The sequence below is a fragment of the Gopherus flavomarginatus genome, chromosome 5, assembly GCF_025201925.1.
Source record: "Gopherus flavomarginatus isolate rGopFla2 chromosome 5, rGopFla2.mat.asm, whole genome shotgun sequence".
Taxonomy (NCBI): domain Eukaryota; kingdom Metazoa; phylum Chordata; order Testudines; family Testudinidae; genus Gopherus; species Gopherus flavomarginatus.
Genome location: NC_066621.1, coordinates 131,031,679 through 131,055,704, shown reverse-complemented (window position 1 = coordinate 131,055,704; position 24,026 = coordinate 131,031,679). Strand labels below are relative to the sequence as shown.

At 43.2% G+C, this 24,026-nt stretch overlaps 1 protein-coding gene across 6 annotated transcripts in view; it reads left to right on the top strand.

Moving 5' to 3' along the window:
• BTBD7 (BTB domain containing 7) overlaps nt 1-24,026 on the top strand; it is a 113,999-nt gene that overhangs the window by 35,503 nt on the left and 54,470 nt on the right. For all 6 annotated transcript variants that reach the window (XM_050953217.1, XM_050953214.1, XM_050953215.1 and 3 more), the window contains 2 exons: nt 4,869-5,056; nt 10,107-11,186. In XM_050953217.1, the coding sequence (XP_050809174.1) occupies nt 4,975-5,056; nt 10,107-11,186 (1,162 nt within the window). In that variant the 5' untranslated portion in view covers nt 4,869-4,974. The remainder of the gene's footprint in view (nt 1-4,868; nt 5,057-10,106; nt 11,187-24,026) is intronic.

Genomic DNA, 24,026 nt, shown 5'->3' with positions numbered 1-24,026 from the left:
TGTGATTTAAAGGAATAAAATGTGTACTGTTTGCCAATGTTAGAATTAGTTATCTAACTTTGTACATTTTAATGCAACTTAAGGCTGGTTGAACAACAGAACAAAAGTTAATTGTGGGGGAGGGGTTTGTACTACTTTAACCTTTATACCTGTATAGTTAAAGCGATACAAGTTTTATATGTGGATTAAACCCTTAGACTGTAAGCTCTCTAGGGCAGGGAACTATTTTTTTGCTTTCTATACAGTGCCTAGCACAATGGGTCCCTAAATCTTATTGGGTTCCTGGGCTATTATAATAAAGCATTTTGTAGACACCTTTCAACTTAGACATAAGTACATAATCCCCTCCATCCAATGCATCTGTTTTCATTGTGGGGAAGGATGTGCACCTTAGGCTGCTGATATTCAGCTGACAGGCTGTTGTTCCCTGTGGTGATAAAATGTTAACACTGCAAATTGAAAACAAATCTAAACAGATCTTCTTGAGAAGAGGAGGATTTAAATAAGCTTGTGCCTGCACATAGACAAAGTAGTAAAGAAACAATGCAAAAAGATAAGCAAAGTTGGATAGAAAGTAAGGCTAGTGAAGCTGAAGAAGCAGGGGAAAGAAACAATAAAAGAACAGTCTACACAATCCTGAAACAGTTAACAGGATATGGATCAAAATTCAGAAGTATCCCAGTGAAAGAGAAACAATGAGAAATTTTGAAAACACAAGAGGAACAAGAAAATAGATAGATGGAACCCTTCAAAGAAGTGCTAAACCAACCAGAGCCCATTACAAGACTGGAATTCAGCAATGATAAACCACTAGACCTAGATATAGATGTATCTGAGGTAAAAATCAAAGAAGTGTAAAAAGCGCAGCAGAAGCTGAAAAATAAGAAGGCAACTGGTTTGGATGGCATTCATCCTGATATGCTTAAATATGGAGGCAAAGACATGGAATTAGTCATCTGTTTGCTGTGCCACAAAATATGGATGGAGGAGAAGGGCCCATGGTATCATAATCAAGTTACCAAATAAAGGTGATCTAAACAATTGTTCAAATTGTAGGGGAGTAACACTTCTGTCTGTCACAGGAAAAGTATTAGCAGCAGTCCTCCTGAACAGAATGAAAGGAAAGATGAATACCACACTACATGAATGACAATCTGATTTAGACAAGGGAGATCATGCGCAGACGCTGTTATCAGCTTGAGATGGATTATTGAGAACACAACTGAATTCTAAGGCAGTCTTGCCATCAATTTTGTGAACTTTCAAAAGGCATTCGATAGTGTAAACCAGGGATCTCAAACTCAAATCACCACAGGGCCACATGAACAATTTCCTGGTGCAAGTGCTGGAGGAACCAACTAGGGACAGAGCTCTTCTTGACCTGCTGCTTACAAACTGGGCAGAATTAGTAGGGGAAGCAAAAGTGGGCGGGAACCTGGGAGGCAGCTACCATGAGATGGTCAAGTTCAGGATCCTGACATAAGGAAGAAAGAGCAGCAGAATACAGACCCTGGACTTCAGGAAAGCGGACTTTGACTCCCTCAGGGAACTGATGGGCAGGATCCCCTGGGAGAATAACATGAGAGGAAAAGGAGTCCAGGAGAGCTGACTGTATTTTAAAGAATCTTTATTGAGGGTGCAGGAACAAACCATCCCAATGTGTAGAAAGAATAGTAAATATGGCAGGCAACCAGCTTGGCTTAACAGTGAAATCCTTGCTAATCTTAAACACAAAAAAGAAGCTTACAAGAAGTGGAAGATTGGACAAATGACCAGGGAGGAGTATAAAAATATTGCTCAGGCATGCAGGAGTGAAATCAGGAAGGCCAAATCATACTTGGAGTTGAAGCTAGCAAGGAATGTTAAGAGTAACAAAAAGGGTTTCTTCAGGTATGTTAGCAACAAGAAGAAAGTCAAGGAAAATGTGGGCCCGTTACTGAATGAAGGAGGCAACCTAGTGACAGAGGATGTGGAAGAAGCTAATGCACTCAATGCTTTTTTTTGCCTCTGTCTTCATGAACAAGGTCAGCTCCCAGACTACTGCACTGGGCAGCACAGCATGGGGAGGAGGTGGAGAAGGAAGTGGTTCAGGACTATTTAGAAAATCTGGACGAGCACAAGCCCATGGGGCCAGATGTGCTGCATCCGAGGGTGCTAAAGGAATTGGCAGATGTGATTGCAGATCCATTGCCATTATCTTTGAAAACTCATGGCGAACCGGGGAGGTCCCGGATGACTGGAAAAAGGCTAATATAGTGCTCATACATTAAAAAGTGGGCGGGGGTGGAGGAGGATCTGGGGAACTACAGGCCGGTCAGCCTCATCTCAGTCCTGGAAAAATCATGGAGCAGGTCCTCAAGGAATCAATTCTGATTCACTTAGAGGAGAGGAAGGTGATCAGGAAGAGTCAGCATGGATTCACCAAGGGCAAGTCATGCCTGGACTAACTTAATTGCCTTCTAGGAGAAGATAACTGGCTCTGTGGATGAGGGGAAAGCAGTGGATGTGTTTTTTTCCTTGAATTTAGCAAAGCTTTTGATATGGTCTCCCACAATATTCTTGCCAGCAAGTTAAAGTAGTATGTGCTGGATGAATGGACAACAAGGTGGATAGAAAGCTGGTTAGATCGTCAGGCTCAACAGGTAGTGATCAATGGCTCCATGTCTAGTTGGCAGCCAATATCAAGCGGAGTGCCCCAAGGGTTGGTCCTGGGGCTGGTTTTATTCAATATCTTCATTAATGATCTGGAGGATGGTGTGGACTGCACCCTCACAAGTTTGCAGATGACACTAAATTGGGGGGAGTGGTAGATACGCTTGAGGTTAGGGATAGGATACAGAGTAACCTAGACAAATTAGAGGATTGGGCCAAAAGAAATCTGATGAGGTTCAACAAGGACAAGTTGCAGAGTCCTGCACTTAGGACGGAAGACTCGCATGCACTGCTACAGACTAGGGACCGAATGGCTAGGCAGCAGTTCTGCAGAAAAGGACCTAGGGGTTACAGTGGACAAGAAGCTGGATATGAGTTGATAGTGTGCCTTTGTTGCCAAGAAAGATAACGGTATTTTGGGCTGTATAAGTAGGGGCATTGCCAGCAGATTGAGGCACGTGATTCCCCTCTATTTGACATTGGTGAGGCCTCATCTGGGGTACTGTGTCCAGTTTTGGGCCCCTCACTACAAGAAGGATGTGAGAAAAATTGGTAAGAGTCCAGCAGAGGGCAACAAAAATGATTAGGGGGCTGGAGCACATGACTTATGAGGAGAGGCTGAGGGAACTTGAATTGTTCAGTCTGCAGAAGAGAAGACTGTGGGGGGGATTTGATAGCTGCTTTCAACTACCTGAAAGGGGGTTCCAAAGAGGAGGGATCTAGACTGTTCTCAGTGGTACCAGATGACAGAACAAGGAGTAATGGTCTCAAGTTGCAGTGGGGGAAGTTTAGGTTGGATATTAAGAAAAACATTTTCACTAGGAGGGTGGTGAAGCACTGGAATGGGTTACTTAGGGAGATGGTGGAATCTCCTTCCTTAGAGGTTTTTAAGGTCAGGCTTGACAAAGCCCTGGCTGGGATGATTTAGTTGGATTGTTCCTGCTTTGAGCAGGGTATTGGTCTAGATGACCACCTGAGGTCCCTTCCTACCCTAATATGCTGTGATTCTATGAGGACTAGTACATTGGCCCAAGGGCCACATGACTGACACCTTTATGTATAAAGATACAAAAGCTCCCTCCCCTTCTACTTCCGACCCTGCCCCCACTGCACCCCTTCCACAAGGCCACTACTCCACCTCCTCCTCCCCCTTCCTCGACCCCATTCCAACCCCTTCCCCAAATCCCCACCTCAACTCTGCCCCCTCCCTGCCCCTATTCCAACCCCTTTCCCAAATCCCCTCGTCTGCCCTGCCTCTTATCCGCCTCCTCCCCTGAGCGCACGTCTCCCCGCTCCCTTGTGGAAAGTGCTAAGCGCCACCAAATGCCTGGAGGTAGGCAGAAGAGCGGGGATGTGGCACACTGGGGGGAATGGGGGGGGCAGTGAGTGAGGGGAGCTTGGCGACAGCAGGAAATAACTCCAGAGGTGGGGGAAGAGCTTGGAGGGCTGCAGCAAATAACTCCATGGGCTGTGTTTGAGACCCCTGGTGTAAATAGAAAAACAATGTGGAGAATTGTGAAACAATATGGAATTCCAACAAAATTAATTAACATTACGAAGGCATTCTATACCAACTCAAAATTCTGCATTAAAATGGAAAATAGATTGAGAGAGCTATTCAGCAACAAGACAGGTCTCAGGCAAGGGTGTGTTCTGTCTTTTTTTGTTTATGCTAGTCATTGACTGTGGATAAGAACAATGTGATAGTGATATATAGTTATACTGGTTTTAAATCCTGCTGTGGATGCATTTATAATGGTATAAAGGTGCATTCTACCATGATAGTTTATTCTGCTTTCCCAACCAGAATAAGCTGTACCTGGTATAATCAGTTTTATACAGTTTAACTGTATCTACATTAAAGGGAATTCTTGTAATTTTAACTTCACTGATCTATAAAGCTTTGCTGCTTTAATTTATAGGTAGGCCCATAATTAGAAACTTACTGGCTAAAAGTTCATGATTGATGCAGCTTTCCTGTTACTTGGTAATTTTAACATGCAGCTGCATTATTATGAATAATTTGGAAGAAAAATATTCTTTGATCGTCATCCATAGGATGGTCACTTCTTTAAAGTTATTTTTGTCTTGAAAATTGTACTAGAGGATGTCTGATTAGGAACATGTATGAAATTGAAAAGGCTCATTTATTTTAGAATGCCTGTTGAGAACAATTAATAAAACAATCATTTGCTATTTTTTGTTTTTTTCTTTAGAAATGGAGGAACATAGTCTGCTGGATCTGGGATTGAAGGTTTATAATGGATTATGGGATAATACATTGAAGAGCCAGCAGACGGCATGCCTGAGTGACTGAAGAAGATGGGTGCTAATGCATCTAACTACCCTCATTCGTGTTCCCCAAGGGTAGGGGGAAATTCGCAGGCACAACAGACATTCATAGGTAACTTTCAATTCTCCTGCCATTTTTATGACGTTTACTGTATTATATGTGCAGTGGGCTTGGATTGCTTGCAGTACTGGTAATGGGATGCAGAGCCTTTTATGTTCTATTTCACCTGTTTGAATCCACTCAAGCTCAGTAGTGCATGAAATTTGGTACTTTTTAATATCTATTTGGCCTATGTGCAAAATGAGTTGATGTTCCCAGTTCCTAATGGACAGATGTCCATGTGATAAAAACCACCATCACAGTTGGCTCTCTGGACAGTCTTAACCATACATGACAACTGTCCTTGCTTACAAGGGACAGATGGTACCTGTTAAACAATACATGTACCATTTTTCCACTTTGTTTCCCCCAGAAAGCTCTGTGCGTCATTTTAATAAAATTAAAATGTTTCTATTTTTATTCCCCCTCCCCCGTCGTCCTCTTTCCTCTATTGTTGACAATGTCTACAAAGGGATTAAATCACTTTCTCCCCCATAGAGGTGATCACTCCAGTACATGGTTCAGGCACAACCAGGGAAACTCTATCCTCCTGTCCCTACTCCATTTTTCTTCTGATAAACAGAGGCCTTTATTTTCCAGCAGCTCTAAAATCATTTAAACAGAAATTTGTGCAGCTCTGAAATTTTAGGAGCTCTGAAACCAAAGCTGTTTGGAGGTGTGTGTGTTTGTTTCACAATGGGGTCCCCTAAACACTACTATAATACAAATAGTTAAAAAGTTGACTGGTTTCACTGATGGCATCTTTTTTTTTTTTAAAAAAAAAAAAAGCTTATTCAGAAATCTGACAGCCTGAAGATTGTTCTTGTTATGGTAAATAGCATAAATATTCTTATGCTACCACTTATTTTCTTGGGTTACCCATTGTTGACATTTAAAATCCTAATTTGCAATGTAAGCACATAGTTATATAAGATGTGAAACTCCTTTTTTTGAGTGCTTTTACTTGTGATGTGGAATCAGTAGTTAACCAATGATCATGATGCAATATTATTCCTATATTTAATCATCACTGAAAGTGCAGATACGTCCTAAGCAGAGAATCATCTGCTATCTGCGAATCCTTTTGAATATGTATCTTTTAATCCACCAGAAGTTACTGAAAATTGAGTAGATGCAATCTTCATTACATACTGCTTTACTCCAAAGTAGACTCTTCATTTTGTGTGTATACTCACTTCAGGATGCCAAGAAAACTGTTGTTGTAAATATCACCTGAGTGCTTGGGACATTACTTCCTGTAAGACTTTAAAAATTTAAGAGTTCTACTTATATCCCTTTAATTTCTGATTAACTAGTAGTAGTGATAAACAAATTGAACTATCTTCCTTTACAATCCCAAGCGCAAGTGTTTCCATCATAGCAAGACTAACACTCACAAGATTGATATCTCCATCTACCTGAATGCTGCAACCCTAATCCCCCGCCCCCTCCAGACAACTGACCCTGAAATCAGTCAACCCAGCCAACCAGACCATACCCCAAGCAGTTTTACCCTGAAAAGGAGACATGCTAGAGATTCCATGGAGTTAACTAGGAACTTGGCTATTGCTATTAATTATATGTGGAAGATGCAGTGATGGGCTGCAATATAAAACCCTAAGATAGATACTACCATTTGTCACCTCTAAATTACAGCTACCCACAATTTATCCAATGAGAATTAAGGTTGAGATTTTCAAAGAAGCTTAGGGAAATAGGGCATCAAATCCCAGTGAAAATCAATGGAAGTTAAGTACCCGGTCCTCTTGTGGTTGCTTTGAAAATCCCAGCTTAAAACCCTACAATACCATGATTATGTATAAGGATTATCAGGGCCTTTCCCCTGATATCTTTCCCTACCCTCTTTTTCCCCTCTTGTCTCCTTGACTTTTTGTTGTCTTGTTTCTTCTTTCTTCTTTTGGTTCCATGACTGAGCACAATATCTGTTTTCCTCTAACAGAATAAGACTCTGTTACTGAGCCTTTCAGCAGTTGATCGAATAACTAGTATTTGTTCTTAGAAATTAGCACTTTTCTAGTCCCATTACTATGTATGGAACATGTTTTCTATCCATGAGACTTATTTACTTTCTAAAAATAAAACTAGATATATGAAAACAAGGTCATAAGGTGGTTTTGTACACACTATCTTTTTACTTCTGGAGAATCTAGGTTCAAATCAGGTTATCTTAGTCTCTACTTATTCCCCATTAAAACTTGATACCAATGTCATAGTATAGGTATAGTGCGAGTGCTAGATTGAGAAAACTAATCGGTAAAGCAGTTGGAGTATTTTTATGGTGCCTGCCCTGTGTTGCTAGTCACTTTCTTCCAAGAACACTAGTCACTTGCAGTTCATAAAGAGAGAGTACATAAAATAGAAAGTAAACCCTTTTTTTCCCCACTGCTGTGAGAATACTTTTGTTCTACTAAAGGTTTAAACATAACATTTTCATCTTTGTTGCTGCTTTGCTTTCAAAACTCAGAATAAGGCTTTCATACCACTTGCCGTGGTGAGATGCCTATTTAAGATTTTATTTTTAAATACAGTTCTACAATTCTATTCTGAAGAAGTATAGGCATGCAGAGGACTGGATAAATCCCATTATTATTCATTGTCACTTGGCCAAGTAGTTTCTTTGGGCAGTTATCTGTTTTCTGAAATGTTTATTTGCTCAAAGATGAGTATGAACTGAGGAGCATGAAGCAATTGTCATTTTAAAATTTACAGCATGTAACAACTCAGTGTCTCAAAGGGGAAAAAATAAATTCTTTAATTTTCTTTTCCCACTGTTGGACTTAGAAGAAAATCAAATCAGCATATGGAGACATTAATTGAAAATATCAGAGGGTAGCCGTGTTAGTCTGGATCTGTAAAAGCAGCAAAGAATCCTGTGGCACCTTATAGACTAACAGACGCATGCATCTGAGGAAGTGGGTATTCACCCACGAAAGCTCATGCTCCAAAACGTCTGTTAGTCTATAAGGTGCCACAGGATTCTTTGCTGCCATTAATTGAAAATAGTGTTTTGCTGAGCTGTTAAATTACAACAGTGACCCATCTATATCTTCAGGCTTTCTCATTTTTTCCCTCTGGCTCAAATCTGGGTTGACATACAGTTATTAAAATAATAGTGTACTATTAGTCTCTCAGAATAGATAGGAGAATACATGATTGTGCATTATACTGTAATATTAATTACAGTTAGGGCCTGTTTCTCGTACATGGTGTCTAGTACATGCTAAATTGCACCATGTTTTGATTTTCAGAGGTGATTCAGGTGCAAGTAAAAGAAGAGGGGATCAAAGTTCTGCAGTCCTGGTCTGCATTTTTTTTTCTTAAGAGTTTTTTGTAATCTTCTTGTTATTTTGGATCCTGAGGATCACAGAACCATCAAATTCAACTTAAGCACTTTTAATTTTTCTGCAAGTCTGATATTCTTGCACTTCAGCATAGTGTATTTTATGGAATTATAATTATTTTACATAGTGCCAAAAGTGTGGATGGCAATTAATAAGAGTAGACTCCTGCTCCAAGATTTCTGTCTAATATAAAGATTGCACAAATAAAGATGTTTCAGTGGAGAGATCAGTGAACAATAAAACATGGGGAGAAAGGATGTTTGTTTTTTGGAGTTGTGAAGTAGGATCTTTTGGGTTGCAATCCTTTGAGCTGTCCGTAGCTTTTCATTTAAATCTTCAGATAATTTTACTTGTTACTCATACTGTAAACTTGAGGCATTCCCTGTTCTGGTAGAATTTAAATGAAGCTGGGTACAGTGGGAGAGACATTTCCTTCATCCACAAACTGTCCTGTGTTACAGAACCAGTAAAGCAAATACTGTAAAATGGATGATGAGGTTTTAACTGCTTTTGCATAACAGGTTTACAGTGGAATTACACAGCCATCTGCACTGGTGACAGAGTCACAACAATTTACAGAACAATTCTTTGTTCCCACAGTCCGCCAGGTTCTAAAAAGTGGTTTAAGCTGAGTTTGTGCTTTTCACAGTTCACGAGGCTTAATCTGAAATGCTACAATATTAGCTATATAAGTAACACTGTGTTTTCACAGGCTAATTTCATCGTAATGTTGTATCACTCAATCCTACTTAAAATAATGATGCTCTCTTAGAAAAGTGTACAATAAAGTCTATGTGTTATAAAGGCCACGATAAAACTTTTCGTTTATATACGGCACAGAGGATTAAGTTAGTTGAGAATAGAGGTGGTGTAGTGACTCTGCAGACTGAAGAAGATAGAACAACACTATGTAATATCAATAGTACGCATGTAAAATACTTTATTAAAATATATTTGAAAATACTATTCTAAATAAGCATTGTTACCATAATAATTTTTGAATTTTTTTTTGTAATTGCTAGATTATATCTGCTGCTTTTCTAAAGTAGATGCATGTATTTCCCCATGTAAGGTTTGTTTGGTTCAGGTGAAATCTTTTCCCCACCTGTCATATGGCAACTGGAAAAAATAAGACTTCTGTTGGTGTGTTTTTTGCAATGTCTGCAATAGTATATTTAGAGATTGGGGTTTATAAGTAAAATGAGGTCAATGCATGGGTTGTAACAAAAAGTTTAAAAAATTGTTATATCAAAGAAAAATCTGCAAAAAGCTGATCATGCCTTTTTCAGTAGCTACAGTTTGGAAATGCAGGCAAAACATGCTTTAAATTAAAATGGATTCTCACAATGTAGTGGGTTTGAGTGGGGTCGGAAAACCATATTGTATTTGTGAACATTAGAATTAAATTATACAAATTTATTATCTATTCTGGAAAAGTGGATAATTTTATTACTCCTTTGCCTCTGATTAACAAATAGTACTAAAGGCTATTGCTCTGAGATGAATAAATGAACCTGCAGTGATGCACTTGCAAATCTGACTAGTGCCTATTTAAAGAACTTGATGGGAAGACAAGGGAAGATTTATGTAATTTGTGATGACATTTGCTAATCTTTATCTAACCAAAGATACCAGTGGTTCAACATTAAATTTTTTCTTCAAATGTTTTTAATCCCATTAAATTTTCCTTTCATCTTCAGGAACATCATCCTACTCTCATCAAGGTTATGGCTGTGAATCAAAACTGTATAGCCTTGACCATGGCCATGAGAAACCTCAAGACAAGAAAAAGAAAAGCTCTGGCCTTGCCACCCTCAAAAAGAAATTTATTAAGCGTCGGAAATCTAGCCGGTCTGCTGATCATGCCAAGCAGATGCGAGAGCTCCTCTCAGGCTGGGATGTTAGAGATGTCAATGCATTAGTAGAGGAGTATGAGGGAACTTCAGCCTTAAAGGAGCTTTCTCTACAAGCAAGTTTGGCAAGACCAGAAGCCAGGACACTACAGAAAGACATGGCTGATTTGTACGAGTACAAATATTGTACTGATGTAGACTTAATATTTCAAGAAACTTGCTTCCCTGTGCATCGTGCGATATTAGCAGCAAGGTGTCCATTTTTTAAGACACTGCTTTCTTCCTCACCAGAATATGGAGCAGAGATAATAATGGATATCAACACAGCTGGCATAGACATGCCTATGTTTTCTGCTTTGTTACACTACCTTTATACAGGAGAGTTTGGAATGGAAGATTCGAGATTCCAAAATGTTGATATCCTAGTGCAGCTTAGTGAAGAATTTGGAACACCAAATTCCTTAGATGTTGATATGCGTGGGCTGTTTGATTATATGTGTTACTATGATGTGGTTCTTAGTTTTTCATCCAACTCTGAACTGGTAGAATCATTTGGTGGAAGTCCAAACTGTTTAGATGAAGAGCTTAAAGCTCACAAAGCTATTATTTCATCACGGTCGCCATTTTTTCGACACCTACTGCAAAGGAGGATACGAACTGGTGAAGAAATCACAGACCGAACGCTGCGGACTCCAACTAGAATTATACTGGATGAATCTATCATACCAAAAAAATATGCTAAGGTCATTTTAAACTGTATGTATACAGATGTGGTAGACCTCTCAGTTTTGCACTGCAGCCCCTCGGTGGGGAGTCTAAGCGAAGTTCAGGCTCTCGTAGCAGGAAAACTAAACATGACTAGGGCTGAAGAAGCTATGGAGCTTTATCACATAGCACTGTTTTTGGAGTTTAACATGCTTGCACAAGGTATGTAATGTTATGTTCATTTTAGCTCCTCAGATTGAATACACGGTTAAATTGCTTCTTCCTTTTAGTTTTTGAAAACGTTTACCAGTCACACTTGGGTTTTATTATGCCATTAGATACTAGCTCTTATTTATCACATTTCATCTATAGATTTCAAAGCTCTTTACAAAGTAAGTATCATTGTTCTCATTTTATATATGGAGAAACCAAGGCACAAGAACTTGAATGGCTTGCCTGAATGTCACCCAGCAGTGGCAAAGCCAAGAATAGAACCCATGTCTCCCAAGTCCCATCCAGTGCTCTAGCCACTAGGCCACACTGTCTCATAACATAGCCACTTATTAATATAAGTTCTAATCTACTTCTGAGTCAGGGTGTGCTAATATGAGTTGATCTTTGGGAAATGACACCTGAAAAACAGGGCCCTTTACTGTGTCTCAACTAGAACACCCAAAAAGTGGGGCACCTAAAATCACTAGTCACTCTTGAAAATCTTTAATTAAACCGTGTTTAATGTTTTCACTTCAAGGGAGGGAGCATGGTTCAGTGAATGGAGGACTTGAGCTGCGTTGGTACTGAGCTGTTGGGTGATCTTGCGCAAATCACTTCATCTTTCTGTGCCTGTTTACGTACTCATCTGTAAATTTGGGATAAATTCACTTATTCCTTTTTAAAAACCTTTAAACTCTGGGTGAAAAGCATGATATAAGAGCCTAAGTATTTTTTTAAGTTTCACTGTTAGCATAGACTTACTTGTGAAAATGTATTGCATTTAAACATCTTTGAAAAAGAATGAAGGCAGATATCCATTTGTGGGTGTAAATGACAGAAGGGAACATTGGTGAGCTTTTTTTTTTTTAAGCCTCATCTTGAGACAAGGAAATATTCTGAGTTTCATAATGGGATGCAAGTTGTTAAGAAGATGTATAAATTTGAATGGTTGGCTATATAGATTATGCAAAATAGATTACATGTTTTCTGCAGATTACTGGGTAAGTTCAGAGCAATAGAAGGCTTTTAAATTGGTAAAGATGTATTAATCATTAAAAAGATATTTAAACAATTTTTCAACTTTCAAACAAATTTTCAAATAAAAATTCAAAGGAGAAAAGTTGATGGCTAGTGCCTCAAGGTTAGATTAATGAGAAATATGTCACTGAATACAAAGAAGAAGAATGAAATAAAGCAAAATGTATGGAAACAAATATTGGGCATCGTGGATGACAGGAATAAAAAGTAGGATTAGCAGCATAATTTTTTCTGGGTTTAAAAAAATCCTTTCACTATTGACAAGTAGGGCACTTCCTAGCAAATGGAGTGTTGAGTAGGGAGTAATCAATTTATGCATAATTCAGGCTTTCATTTTATGTTGTTGGTCCTTATGCTTCTGAAGATGATGATTCAAACACGAACCAGTGCAGAGCTGTCTTCCTGAGTATGCAGACAGCTCCAGCACCTGCAGACTCTGGTGACGTCAGGTGTTGGCCCTTACCACCTGTTGTTTGAATTTAATATGCTGCCATGTCATGTGTTTTGGGACTTGTACCCTTGAAGTATCTGGTATTGGCCGCTGTCAGAGGCAGGATTCTAGACCAGTAGACCATTTGTCTGATCTAGTATTGCAATTTCTAGGCTCTTATCTGTGACACCATATAATGTTGCAATGAATTTGAACAGAAGATGCAGTATATGGCAGGCCAAGTATATAGGTAGCTTGGATCCACTGGAGAATCACTGCATGGAGCAGCAACTGCAGTGCTTCTAATCTCCCTGTCTGAGGGAGAAAAGATCATCTCTATCCTTTCAGGCCACCATTGCTTAGAGCTCCTCTTGAGAAACCTTTTTTTTTTTTCCCCTCTCCTTTTTCATGGAGGCCCTTTCCTACCCAGCCTGATGTTGGACAGGCATTGTGTAGGTATAACTGAGGGCATAATTTGTACTGTGGCATCTTTATTACTGACAATGCATAAAATAGAGAACATAGCATGACATTCAGAACTCAGTTTTTCTTCAGTGTTGACAGTTGTAGGGGGAAAAAAACTTAATTTTACTTGTAAACTGGCAGATTTGTAATGGAATATATTGAGACTATATAGTGACATACAGCACCGTTATGCCATTTTTTAAACAGTCACTTTTCAAAGTTGATCTGCACTTTAAATATTTTCTAATTGTAACAAGAAACTTGGCTAGTTTAGGAAACTTACAGAATATAGATTATTTATTTAACAGACACTGCCAGAATCTTTCTATTCTGCAGTGTGGGTACTAAAGAATAGATGAAATTACTGGAGGAAGATCATGTTTTATATGGGCTACTGTAAAAGTGATATTGAACTGTGGAAGACAGAAATGTGGGATGTTGACTTGTTTAAGTAGTTTGTGTCCTTCCCTAGAGGACTATGTCAGGAATACATTTTGCAGGTAATAGTCTTGATGCTGACATAAGAACTATTGAAAGATGAAGGATGCATATTTCTCAAAGAAAGCTACTACAGAGTTTTCTTTCCTGTAATATTCCTAGAAATATGTCTGAACTGTGAAATGTAGAATGGACTGTAATGAAACATTTTTCTGGACCCTCTACAGTGGAAGAATGTGAAATGTGTGTTTGGCACTAAGAAATGTCATTGCTTCCACTCTGAAGGTGTCAGAGTACATGGAAAACCTTCTGTATTCTCTCCTGGCTTGCCAGTTTAGTAACTACATAGAAAGTTGGTTAGTCTGTTGTGTTTTGTATAAGAATTTTGTCAGTGTCCAAATGAGAATCTCCATGATAAGAAGGTACCAGAGCAATATATGCCCATCTTGTAAGCAAAGCAAAATAATAATAATAATGAAATTGGAAACTAAAGGGGTATGTTTCAAGTCATGATGAGAGAGCTTTAGTGCCACCCTCCTTTGAGGTCTCTTTGGGTTTCAAAATTTTGATGGTGGAATTTGCAGATCAATAATTGTGTTTGTATTGCTGTTTTATATTACCGTTATGGATTAACTTGACAAATGACATAAAACACATTTTAAGGAAATGAAACTGCAGGTTTTAGTTCAAAAGTAAAAAGTGACAAAATATACAACTGTGGCTAATCAAACAGTAGGTATTAATTTATTTGTAAGCAATAACAAATGTTACTCCAGTTTTTAGATTGCATTTGGTATATGAATTGAAAGCAAATAGTGAAAACAAGTGGTTCTTTGAGTGTTTTTGCTCATGTCAATTCCATTCTAGGTGTATGCGTGCCCCTATGCACAGTTGTTGGAGACTTTTGCCTTAGCGTTATCTGTAGGGCTGGCTTGGCGCCCTCTGGAGTGGCGCTGTCATGCGGCAGTATAACAGGTGCCACCGGCCCTATACCCTCTCAGTTCCTTCTTACCGGCCTTGACGGTTGGAGTGCCTGGTCTTGCTTAGCAAGAGCATTAGCGATTCTTCACTGTTCAGATCGTTCTCCTTTGTTATTTAGTCAGTGCTTAGTTAGCTGTTAAGTGTTTTAAGTGTTTAGTAATTAGAGTCCCAGATGGGACTTTGTCCTGCAGCAGTGTATGCCCCACTCCCCAGGTTTTAAGCCATGTTCTGAGTGCAGCTGGCTGATGCCCATCAGTGACCCTCACAACAGTTGTCTGAAGTGCCTGGGAGAGTCCCATCAAAAAGACACATGCTGGATCTGCAAAAATTTTCATCCTCGAACTGAAAAAGAGCAGGACATTCGATTTACGGGCTCTCTTCGTGGAGGCTGCTCTGTGCCCGGCATCAGACCCTTGCATTCGGATTCCACGCCCGCTACTTCAGTGTTGGCATGCAGTGCACTGCTAGCACCGGGTTCCACCTGGCACCATTCCCTTCTAAAGCACTGAAGACGCGATCTAAGTCATCTGGTCTGCAGGCACCACAAAAGGGAACTTCGGGTAAAGGACCTGAGCTAGGCCTCGTGCCTGCAACAGAGACTTTTGTGGGTACCTGTGTGGTTGGACCCCCAAGCCCAGCCAGGGACCCACCTCCGACTCCGTGGAGCGCTGGAAGGTCCTGGTCTATCGCAGGGCCATCTGTGCCTGAGGTGGGCCCAGCAACCAAAAAACAGTTAGGCCAACTGACACCACCAGATGCCTGGCCACATGGCGGATCCTATCAAGACACCAGCTCAGATGACCAAGGTGGTGATGGGACTGCCCCAAAGGCAATGGAATGCCCTTGGACCACAGGCATTGTTCCTGCTCGCCACGGCCATGTACCCCAGTACCACAACCCTGGTCTCCGGCCAGGAGGCCCAGATCTCTGATGCCTCAGTCTCTGCTTGCAAGACTTGGGACTCCAGAGTCACGATGCCAATCCCTGTATTCTCGGTACTGATAGTCCTCCCACCAGAGATCGCCAAAGTGCCAGTGGCATCTCCCAGGTCACCTAGACATCGGTCTCCTCAGCCACAAGACTGTTCCTGGTCCTGGCATTGGTTGCCGGTGCTCCAGTACCATTCTTTGGGCAGGAACTGACCCTCATCTTCCCTGTGCTGGTTGCTGACAAGAATCAGTCAACCGACTCGGGCTTCCTCAACTCTGCCCTGGTCCCCAGAAGGACAGCGGTTTGAGTCGGATGTGCAGTTTAGTCCTTCCCCTGTACAGGGCGAATCGTCTACCAGCTGGGAGCCTGCTAAGGCGCCCATGGCATGAGGTATGGGGCATTGGTCTGCCCAGTGGCAATACTGGAACCCGTGGGGTTGTGACAGGTTGGATTACAGAAACCCCCTTGGGAACTGCCAACTGATGTGCCAACACTACTTTCGCCCTTGCCTTCCTGCCCTGGCAGCACAGGACTCCAGCACCATCTTGGAGCAGACTTGCATGTCTGGTTCAACAACATAGGCCCAGGGTCTGAACTGTGTGCCCCAAAGCTGCAGGCTTAACTGAAAGCAACTTACAGAAGTGTTTCTGTCTTTAATACTTAGATGCCCAACTCCCAATGGGGTCCAGACCCCAAATAAATCTGTTTTATCCTGTATAAAGCTTTATACTGGGTAAACTCATAAATTGCCCACTCTCTATAACACTGATAGATATGACAGCTGTCCCATTCCTCCTCTTCGCCCCCCCCCCCCCGGATTAATATATACTCTGGGTTCATTAAGAAGTAAAAAAGTGATTTTATTAAATGCAGAAAGTAGGATTTAAGTAGTTCCAAGTAGTAATAGATGGAACAAAATGAATTACCAAGTAAAATAAAGTAGAACACGCAAATCTAAGCCTAATACAATAATAAAACCGAATACAGATAAAATTGCACACTCAGATGTTTCAATAAGTTTCTTGAACAGACTGGATGCCTTTCTAGTCTGGGCACAATCTTTTCCCCTGGTACAGCCCTTGTTCCAGCTCAGGTGATAGCTAGGGGATTTGTCATGATGGCTGCCTCCTTGGTTGTGTTCCACCCACTTATATATCTCTTGCATGAGGCGAGAATCCTTTGTCCTTCTGGGTTCCCACGCCGCCTCCTCAGTGGAAAAACACCAGGTTAAAGATGGATTCCAGTTCAGGTGACAAGATCACGTCACTGTAAGACTTCATTACCCACTTGCCAGCACACACGTATATAGGAAGACTTACAAGTAACCCAGAGCCATCTAGAGTCAATTGTCTTGGGTAGTGGGAGCCATCAAGATTCCACCATTAATGGCCCACACTTCACATAATTACAATAGGCCCTCAGAGTTATATTTCATATTTCTAGTTTCAGATACAAGAGTGATACATTTATACAAATAGGATGACCACACTCAGATTATAAGCTTTGTAATGATACCTTACAAGAGACCTTTTGCATGAAGCATATTCCAGTTACATTATATTCATACTCGTCAGCATACTTTCATAAAATCATATAGAGTGCAACGTCGCAAGGGGTGCCTGTAATGTTGGAATCGTACTCCCATGACTCCTCCCAGGTGGCACTAGACAAGCTACAGCTGGCATCGGAGCAAGGGGCGCAGTCTGAAGCGGTGACCCTGAGGGAGGCCCCAGCGACTGTGGAGCGGTCCCTGGCACAGCAAAGGGACACTCCCCAGCCTCTGGTGATGCAGTCATCCTCATCGTCCAGAGATGAGGCTGTGGCGGGGCCCTCACAAACTGGTAGCCCACCCAATGACTTCAGGGAGCACCAACCCCTCCTTAAAAGGGTGGCAGCTAACCTGAACTTGGAGGTAGAGGAGAGAGCTGAGAAGCCCAATGACCTCTTCAATGTCATTCCCTCCTCTGCCCCAGCCTGGGTCACATTGTCTGTTCTCCCAGGGGTCCTGAAGATCGCCATGTTGGCGTGGCAGACTACATCTTCCATTCCACCCATATCCAAGGGATTTGAATACCTATACACCCACCCTCCTGCGGGGTCCCTGGTCTTGTCTGCCGTCAATGAAAGGGCCAGGAGAGTGGCACCCCCAAAAATAAAGATGCCAAGAGACTAGACTTATTTGGAAGAAAGATTTATTCCACAGTGAGCCTCCAATTTAGGTTGTCTAGCCATCAAACCCTATTTGGCAGGTACAGTTTCAACCTGTGGGACTCTGTCGGCAAGTTCAAAGAGAGCCTCCCACAGGATCAGGTGCAGGTGTTCACTACTCTTATAGATGAGGGCAAGGCAGTAGCCAGGGATGTCCTCCAGATGTGCTGGGATGCCACAGTCTCTGCATCCAGGGTATTCACCTGTGTAATAGCCATGAGGCATAGCTCCTGGTTACAGATCTCTGGACTGTTCCAGGAGATGCAATCCAGCCTCCAGGACCTCCCATTCAAGGGAACGAGGCTCTTCTCAGAGCTAAGTGGTGCTAGGCTGCACGGCCTTAAAGACTTCCAGGCTACCCTCTGCTCCTTAGGCCTTAATATTCCTCAGCAGACCAGAAAGCCATTCCGCCCCCTCTGCCATTGTTGAGGTCTTGGGAGTACCCCTCGTTCCAGCTCCTACAAAAAGGAGGACAAAGATGGGGGTTTTAAGCGACGCCACCTGCCATCATCTCATCTGCCTGTTCAGCCCTGTTCTTCCAGGGATCAAGGCAGCCATTTTGAAGGTGCGCCCAAGGACCACCCCCCAGTCACTGCATGGGATCTGCTCCCCATCTTCCTCAACTGCCTCTGCCCTTTCTGGTTGGCTGGGTCCCTTATCACCTCTGACTGCTGGGAGCTCAACACAGTTTCATCAGGCTATACTCTGCAGTTTGTAGCTGACCAATCGTTCCATTCCCCTTCCCTCTTAAGGGACCCTTCTCATGAACAACTCCTTGTTCAGGAGGTTGAAAACCTCATGAGCCTAGGGGTAGTGGAAGAGGTTCCACAAGACATGGAAGAAGAGGGTTTTACTCCCATTACTTCCTAATTCCGAAGACAAAAGGAGGCCTCAGACCTATCCTAGACCTGCGCCACCTCAACAAGTCTCTTGAAGTTTCTTATGGTCTCCCTGGCCTCCGTCATTCCCTCTCGAGATCCAGGAGACTGGTATGCTACTCTACACCTAAAGGACGCATACTTCCATATTTCCATATTCCTGGGGCACCAGCAGCTCCTCAGCTTCATGTTGGGCCAGCACTATTTCTAGTTCACAGTGATGCCTTTTGGTCTCTCATTGACTGGAGAGTGTTCACAACATGTTTAGCACTAGCGGCCACTTACCTGCAACGTCGAGGAGTCGAGATCTACCCATACCTCGATTTACATTGATTGATAAGGGGCTGGTCCTTAAATCAGATGTGGAGGCATCTCAGTCAGATCTGTTCCTCCTGCTGCGACCTGGGCCATCCCAGTGCTACTTAAGAATTCATTGGGGCTGTACTTGAGTCTCAGGGGGAAGGCTCTGGCTTGGTTCCAAGTCATGGTGGACATCATCTTGTCTCTGCCTGCCCAACCACTCACCATCGCCCACACGTTCCTGAGACTGGGTCACATGGCAGCATGCACTTGTGGTCAGGCATGCGTGGCTCCGCCTCAGGCACAGTATGGGCCGGGTGATCGGGGTTCCGGACAGCATACTGTCGTCCCTTACCCGATGACAAGATCCTGCATTGGTGCTGGAGGAAATCCCTTTGGTGGCCGCAGTCTCTTTGGTGACTCTTGTCTCTGACTCTTCGGACCTGGGTTGGGAAGCCCACCTGGGTAATCTCAGTACTCAAGACCATTGATCCAGTCACGATCGGTCCCTGACATCAATGTCAGGGAGCTCAGGGTGGTTCGCCTAGCCTGCCAAGCCTTTCGGTCTCACGTGCAAGGTGATTCAGGTCCTAACAGACAACACAGCCACGATCTTCTATATCAACAAGCAGGGGGGAGCCAGGTCGTCTGCCCTATGTCAGGAAGGGCCCCGGCTCTGGGATTTCTGGTTGCACCCATCTTGTGTCCACTCACCTCCCAGGGGCCAGGAACACTTAGGCGGCTGCCTCAGCAGAACATTCTTGTCTTGCCACGAATGGTCCTTTCACTCGGAGGTGGTCAGTTCTATCTTCCACAGGTGGAGAACTCCCTAGGTGGACCTGTTCGCATCCAGGCAGAACAGGAAATGCCATGTCTTCTGCTCGTTCCAGGGCAGGGACGGGATCTCTATCTGACGCCTTCCTGCTCCAGTGGTCAGGGGCTCTGATGTATGCCTTCTCTCTGGTGCCGTTGCTGCCCAGGGTCCTCGTGAAAATCAAGCAGGATAGGGTGAAGGTCATCCTAATAGCATGGCATGGCCGAGCCAACAGTGGTTCAGCATGCTGCTGGACCTCTTGGTGGCGACCCCATTCCGGATGCTGCTCAGGGCAGATCTGTTCCAGAACCACGACAGTCTCTTTCACCTGAACCTGGTAGAGCTTCATCTGACGGCTTGGCTGCTGCGTGGCTTAACAAACAAGAATGATGGTGCTTTTCAGAGGTCCAGCGAGTCCTGTTGGGAAGTAGAAAGGCTTCCACCAGGGTCACCTGCTTGTCCAAATGGAAGCGATTCACCTACTGGATGGTGGATAAGGGAAGTTGTCCTGAGTGAGCCCCGTTGCAGATCATTCTAGTCTACCTCCTACACCTCAAGCTTCAGGGCTTGCTTGTCGCTCTCATCTATCAAAGTCTATCTAGTGGCCATCTCAGCCTTCCACCCACTACGCGAAGGCAGATTGGTTTTCTCTCAGGATATCACAGCCAGATTCCTCAAGGGCCTGGAGTGCCTCTACCTGCATGTCAGGGATCCTGTTCCTCTGTGGGATTTGAATCTGGTGCTGTCACAGCTCACCTCTTCAAGCCTTTAGCTTCCTGCTCTCTCTTCTTCTTCCTCCTCCTCCTCTCCTGGAAGGTCGCGTTCCTACTAAGCATCTGAGTTTTGGGTGCTTACCTCAGAGCCGCATTAGATGGCCTTCCACAAGGACAAGGTTCAACTGAAATCATACCCGGCCTTCCTTCTTATGGTGGTCTCTGTTTCATTCCAGCCAAGACATTTACTTACCGGTCTTCTTTTCAAAGCCACATAAATTGGAAGAGGAGCGCAGGCTACATGCCCTGGACGTCAGGAGGGCTCTGGCCTTCTACATTGAAAGGACCAAGCCATTCTGCAAGTCGATGCAATTATTTGTCGCTGTGGCCAACAGGATGAAAGGTCAACCTGTTTCCGCTCTGAGGATTTTCTTCTGAATCACTGCCTGCATTTGCTTTTGCTATGATCAAGCAAAGGTGCTGCCCCTGGCAATCGTCACCGCCCACTCTACCAGGGCACAGGCCTCTTCTGCCGCCTTTTTGGCCCTCGTGCCTATCCAGGACATCTGTAGGCTGCCACCTGATCGTCAGTCCATAGCTTCACGTCCCACTATGCACTTACCCATCAGGCCTGGGACGATGCTGGCTTCGGTAGATCAGTACGGCAAGCTGCCATGTGTTGAATTCTGAACTCACCTCCATAAATACTGCTTGTGAGTCACCAGAATGGAATCAACATGAGCAAGCACTCGAAAAAACGGTTACCTATCTTTTGTAACACATCTTCTTCAAGATGTGTTGCTCATGTCCATTCCATTACTTGCCCTCTTGACCCTCTCTCGGAGTTGTTGGAAAGAAGAAATTGAGAGGGCGTAGGGTCGGCAGAGTCTGATATACTGCCACATGAGGGCGCCACAGCCGGCCCTATGGATACTGCTAAGGAAAAGTCTTCAACTATGCATGTGGGCGTGCACTCATCAAGAATGGAATTGACATGTGCAACACATCTCTAAGAACAACAGTTACAAAAGATAGGTAACTTTTTTCATTTTTCATTTTTCATATCTGCTTCTAAGTGTAGAACCTCTCAACAGTTTTTAAGTGTACACACACATTATATACTGGCAAAAGGATTAGCTCTCAAGAATATTGAGGGAATTAGAGACTGAGAATAAAGCACTTAGACACTGAATGAATGTGCTTTTTTCGTTTGTAAATAAATCAGTCTGATTCCCAACAGATGAAAGTGAGGAATTTAAAGATGCTCAGTAAACACCACAAATGTATAAATCATACTCCTGGGGGAATTCTGTGCCACTGTGCGTGCACAGAATTTGTGTCCACCGTAGATTTCTTTGCTTCCCCACAGAAAACTGACTTTCTGATGGGGAAGCAAAGGGATGCCACAAAAAAAGCAGTCATGCACTGTTCTCCAGCAGTGCGGGTGCGTTGTTTTGGGCATCCAGGGCAGCCAGCCAAGAGGTAAATCACTGGGGGGAGAAGGGGCAGGGGACACCCCAGCCAGTGGCTCTACTGTATGCTAGGCTCAGCTGCTAGTTCCGGCTGCGCTGGGGAGGACAGGACTTCCTCTTCCCCTGTAAGGAGTGGCCAGGGCTGGGTCAGACTCACCCTCAGAAACCTCTCCAGCTGCAGGAAACTCTGCACCCCGCGCCCCCCCCGCCCCACTTCCTGCCTCCATCACTCCTCAACCATTGGGAAGGGGGTCACTGTACAGGGAGTTGCTCCCCTATCTGCCCAACCACTGTGTATCTAGATCTACCTCATAACCAAATTGTCCTGCCAGGCCTCACCCCCTGCACACAGAACCCCACCACCGAGGCCCCTGAACCCAAACCCACACCCCAACAAGCCTCACCCTCTGTATCTGGAGCCCCCACCCCACACCGAGCCCCACCTCCCTGCATCCAGACCACACCCCTGCAAACAGACTGCCCCCACTTGAACAAGCCCTACCCCACCTGGACTGCCCTGACTAGCCCCCTTCATCCAGGTCCCCACCCCACTGAGCCCCCACCAAGCCAGCATCCGGACACCCCTCGCAGAGCCCCAGCCTCCTTCACTTGGACACCCCTGCAGAATCCCATTTGCCTTTGCACCCAGAACCCCCCCCCATGAGCCCCTGTTTATCCAGATTCCCCCCACGCCAAAGCTGCCCGCACCCATATAGCCCCACACAGAACCCTATGATCCCACACCCAGCTCTCCCCACACTAAGTCCCTCCACACTTGGATCCTGCTGGGCTGAGCCTGCTTGCCTACATCTAGTGTGCTTGGCAGGGAGGGACAGAGCCCTGTGGTGTTTCTGGGATAGGTCTGGCCCTTTACTCTGTCAGGTTCAGGTGCAGTCTCACCACTGAATCAATGTTCTGGGGGACAGGGGTAGGGGCTTGCAGGGTGATCTCCCACCTTTGTGCAGTTAGTGGCCTGTGCTCTTCACTGCCATGCTGGAGCCTCCACATTTATTGACAAATAAAATTTGCAGAATTTTTAACTTTTTGGCACAGAAGTCCTTCAGGAGTAAAATCAGCTTTTAAATTGATTAAGCTGTCATATTCGGACATGACACTGAGTGCAAACGAACATTGAGAGAGAATTATAGTGAGCATAGAGAAATGATTCTATTAGGTATTTCTGTGACACAGCCTGAAGAACTAAAATTTGACTAGTATCAGAGGGATAGCCCTGTTAGTCTGGATCTGTGGCACCTTATAGACTAACAGAAGTATTGACGCATAAGCTTTCGTGGGTGAATACTCACTTTGTCAGACGCAACTGACGGTTCTGTGTTTCTCAGAAATTCATATTTCTCATTTAGCAATGTTTTGATACCAAGATTTGTGGGAAAAGATATAATCTCAATTAAATGGAAAGGTAATGCATTTTATTAATCGAGAAAAAAACTTGGGTGTGTTAGAAAGATTATCAAATTCTTTAGCACAGTGCAGATTTTTTTTTTTAAGGGTAACCACAATAGTAAGTGGTTCTTCCGACAGTCACTGTATAAGATGAGGAAGGGAGACGAGTAGTATTTTAGCCTCATATAATTTAGTTTACATAAATCTACAGTAGTATTATTCTCTGCTTTCATATCTAGCATATTTGAAGCTGTGATCAAGAATACCAAGTTTCAAAGATGTAAAGTATATGAGGTGCACTTAAGGTTCATGAAATAGGGTTCCAGAGATGTTCAATGATGTCTCGCCAAGCAGTCTGATTATGGAATAAACAATACCTTTGGAATCATTTGAAAGTCAGTGGAACTTTAAAGTCCTGGAGAGTGACGCTTTTTCCATTTTTCTTAAAAAACAAAAAAAACACTACAACACTCTTGGAAATCCATTGATATATAAAAAGAGTCTATGTTAATAAACTAGACTAGTGAAATGGTCAAGAAATGCCAGCAGCAAAGTTGCCTGCACACAACCCTAATTCTTCCTCTTCGGAGGATATGCATTTCAGTACAGTCTTTCATTACATGGTCTGATACGGTTTTGTAAATACAATATAATATCTTGCATACTTTTCCCATTATCTAAGATACACATGAAGCATCTTGTACTATATGCTACTCTCTATGCCAAAGGGCCAATAATTCACTTTATGAAAAGAACACAGTAAAAGCTATTTCAGATT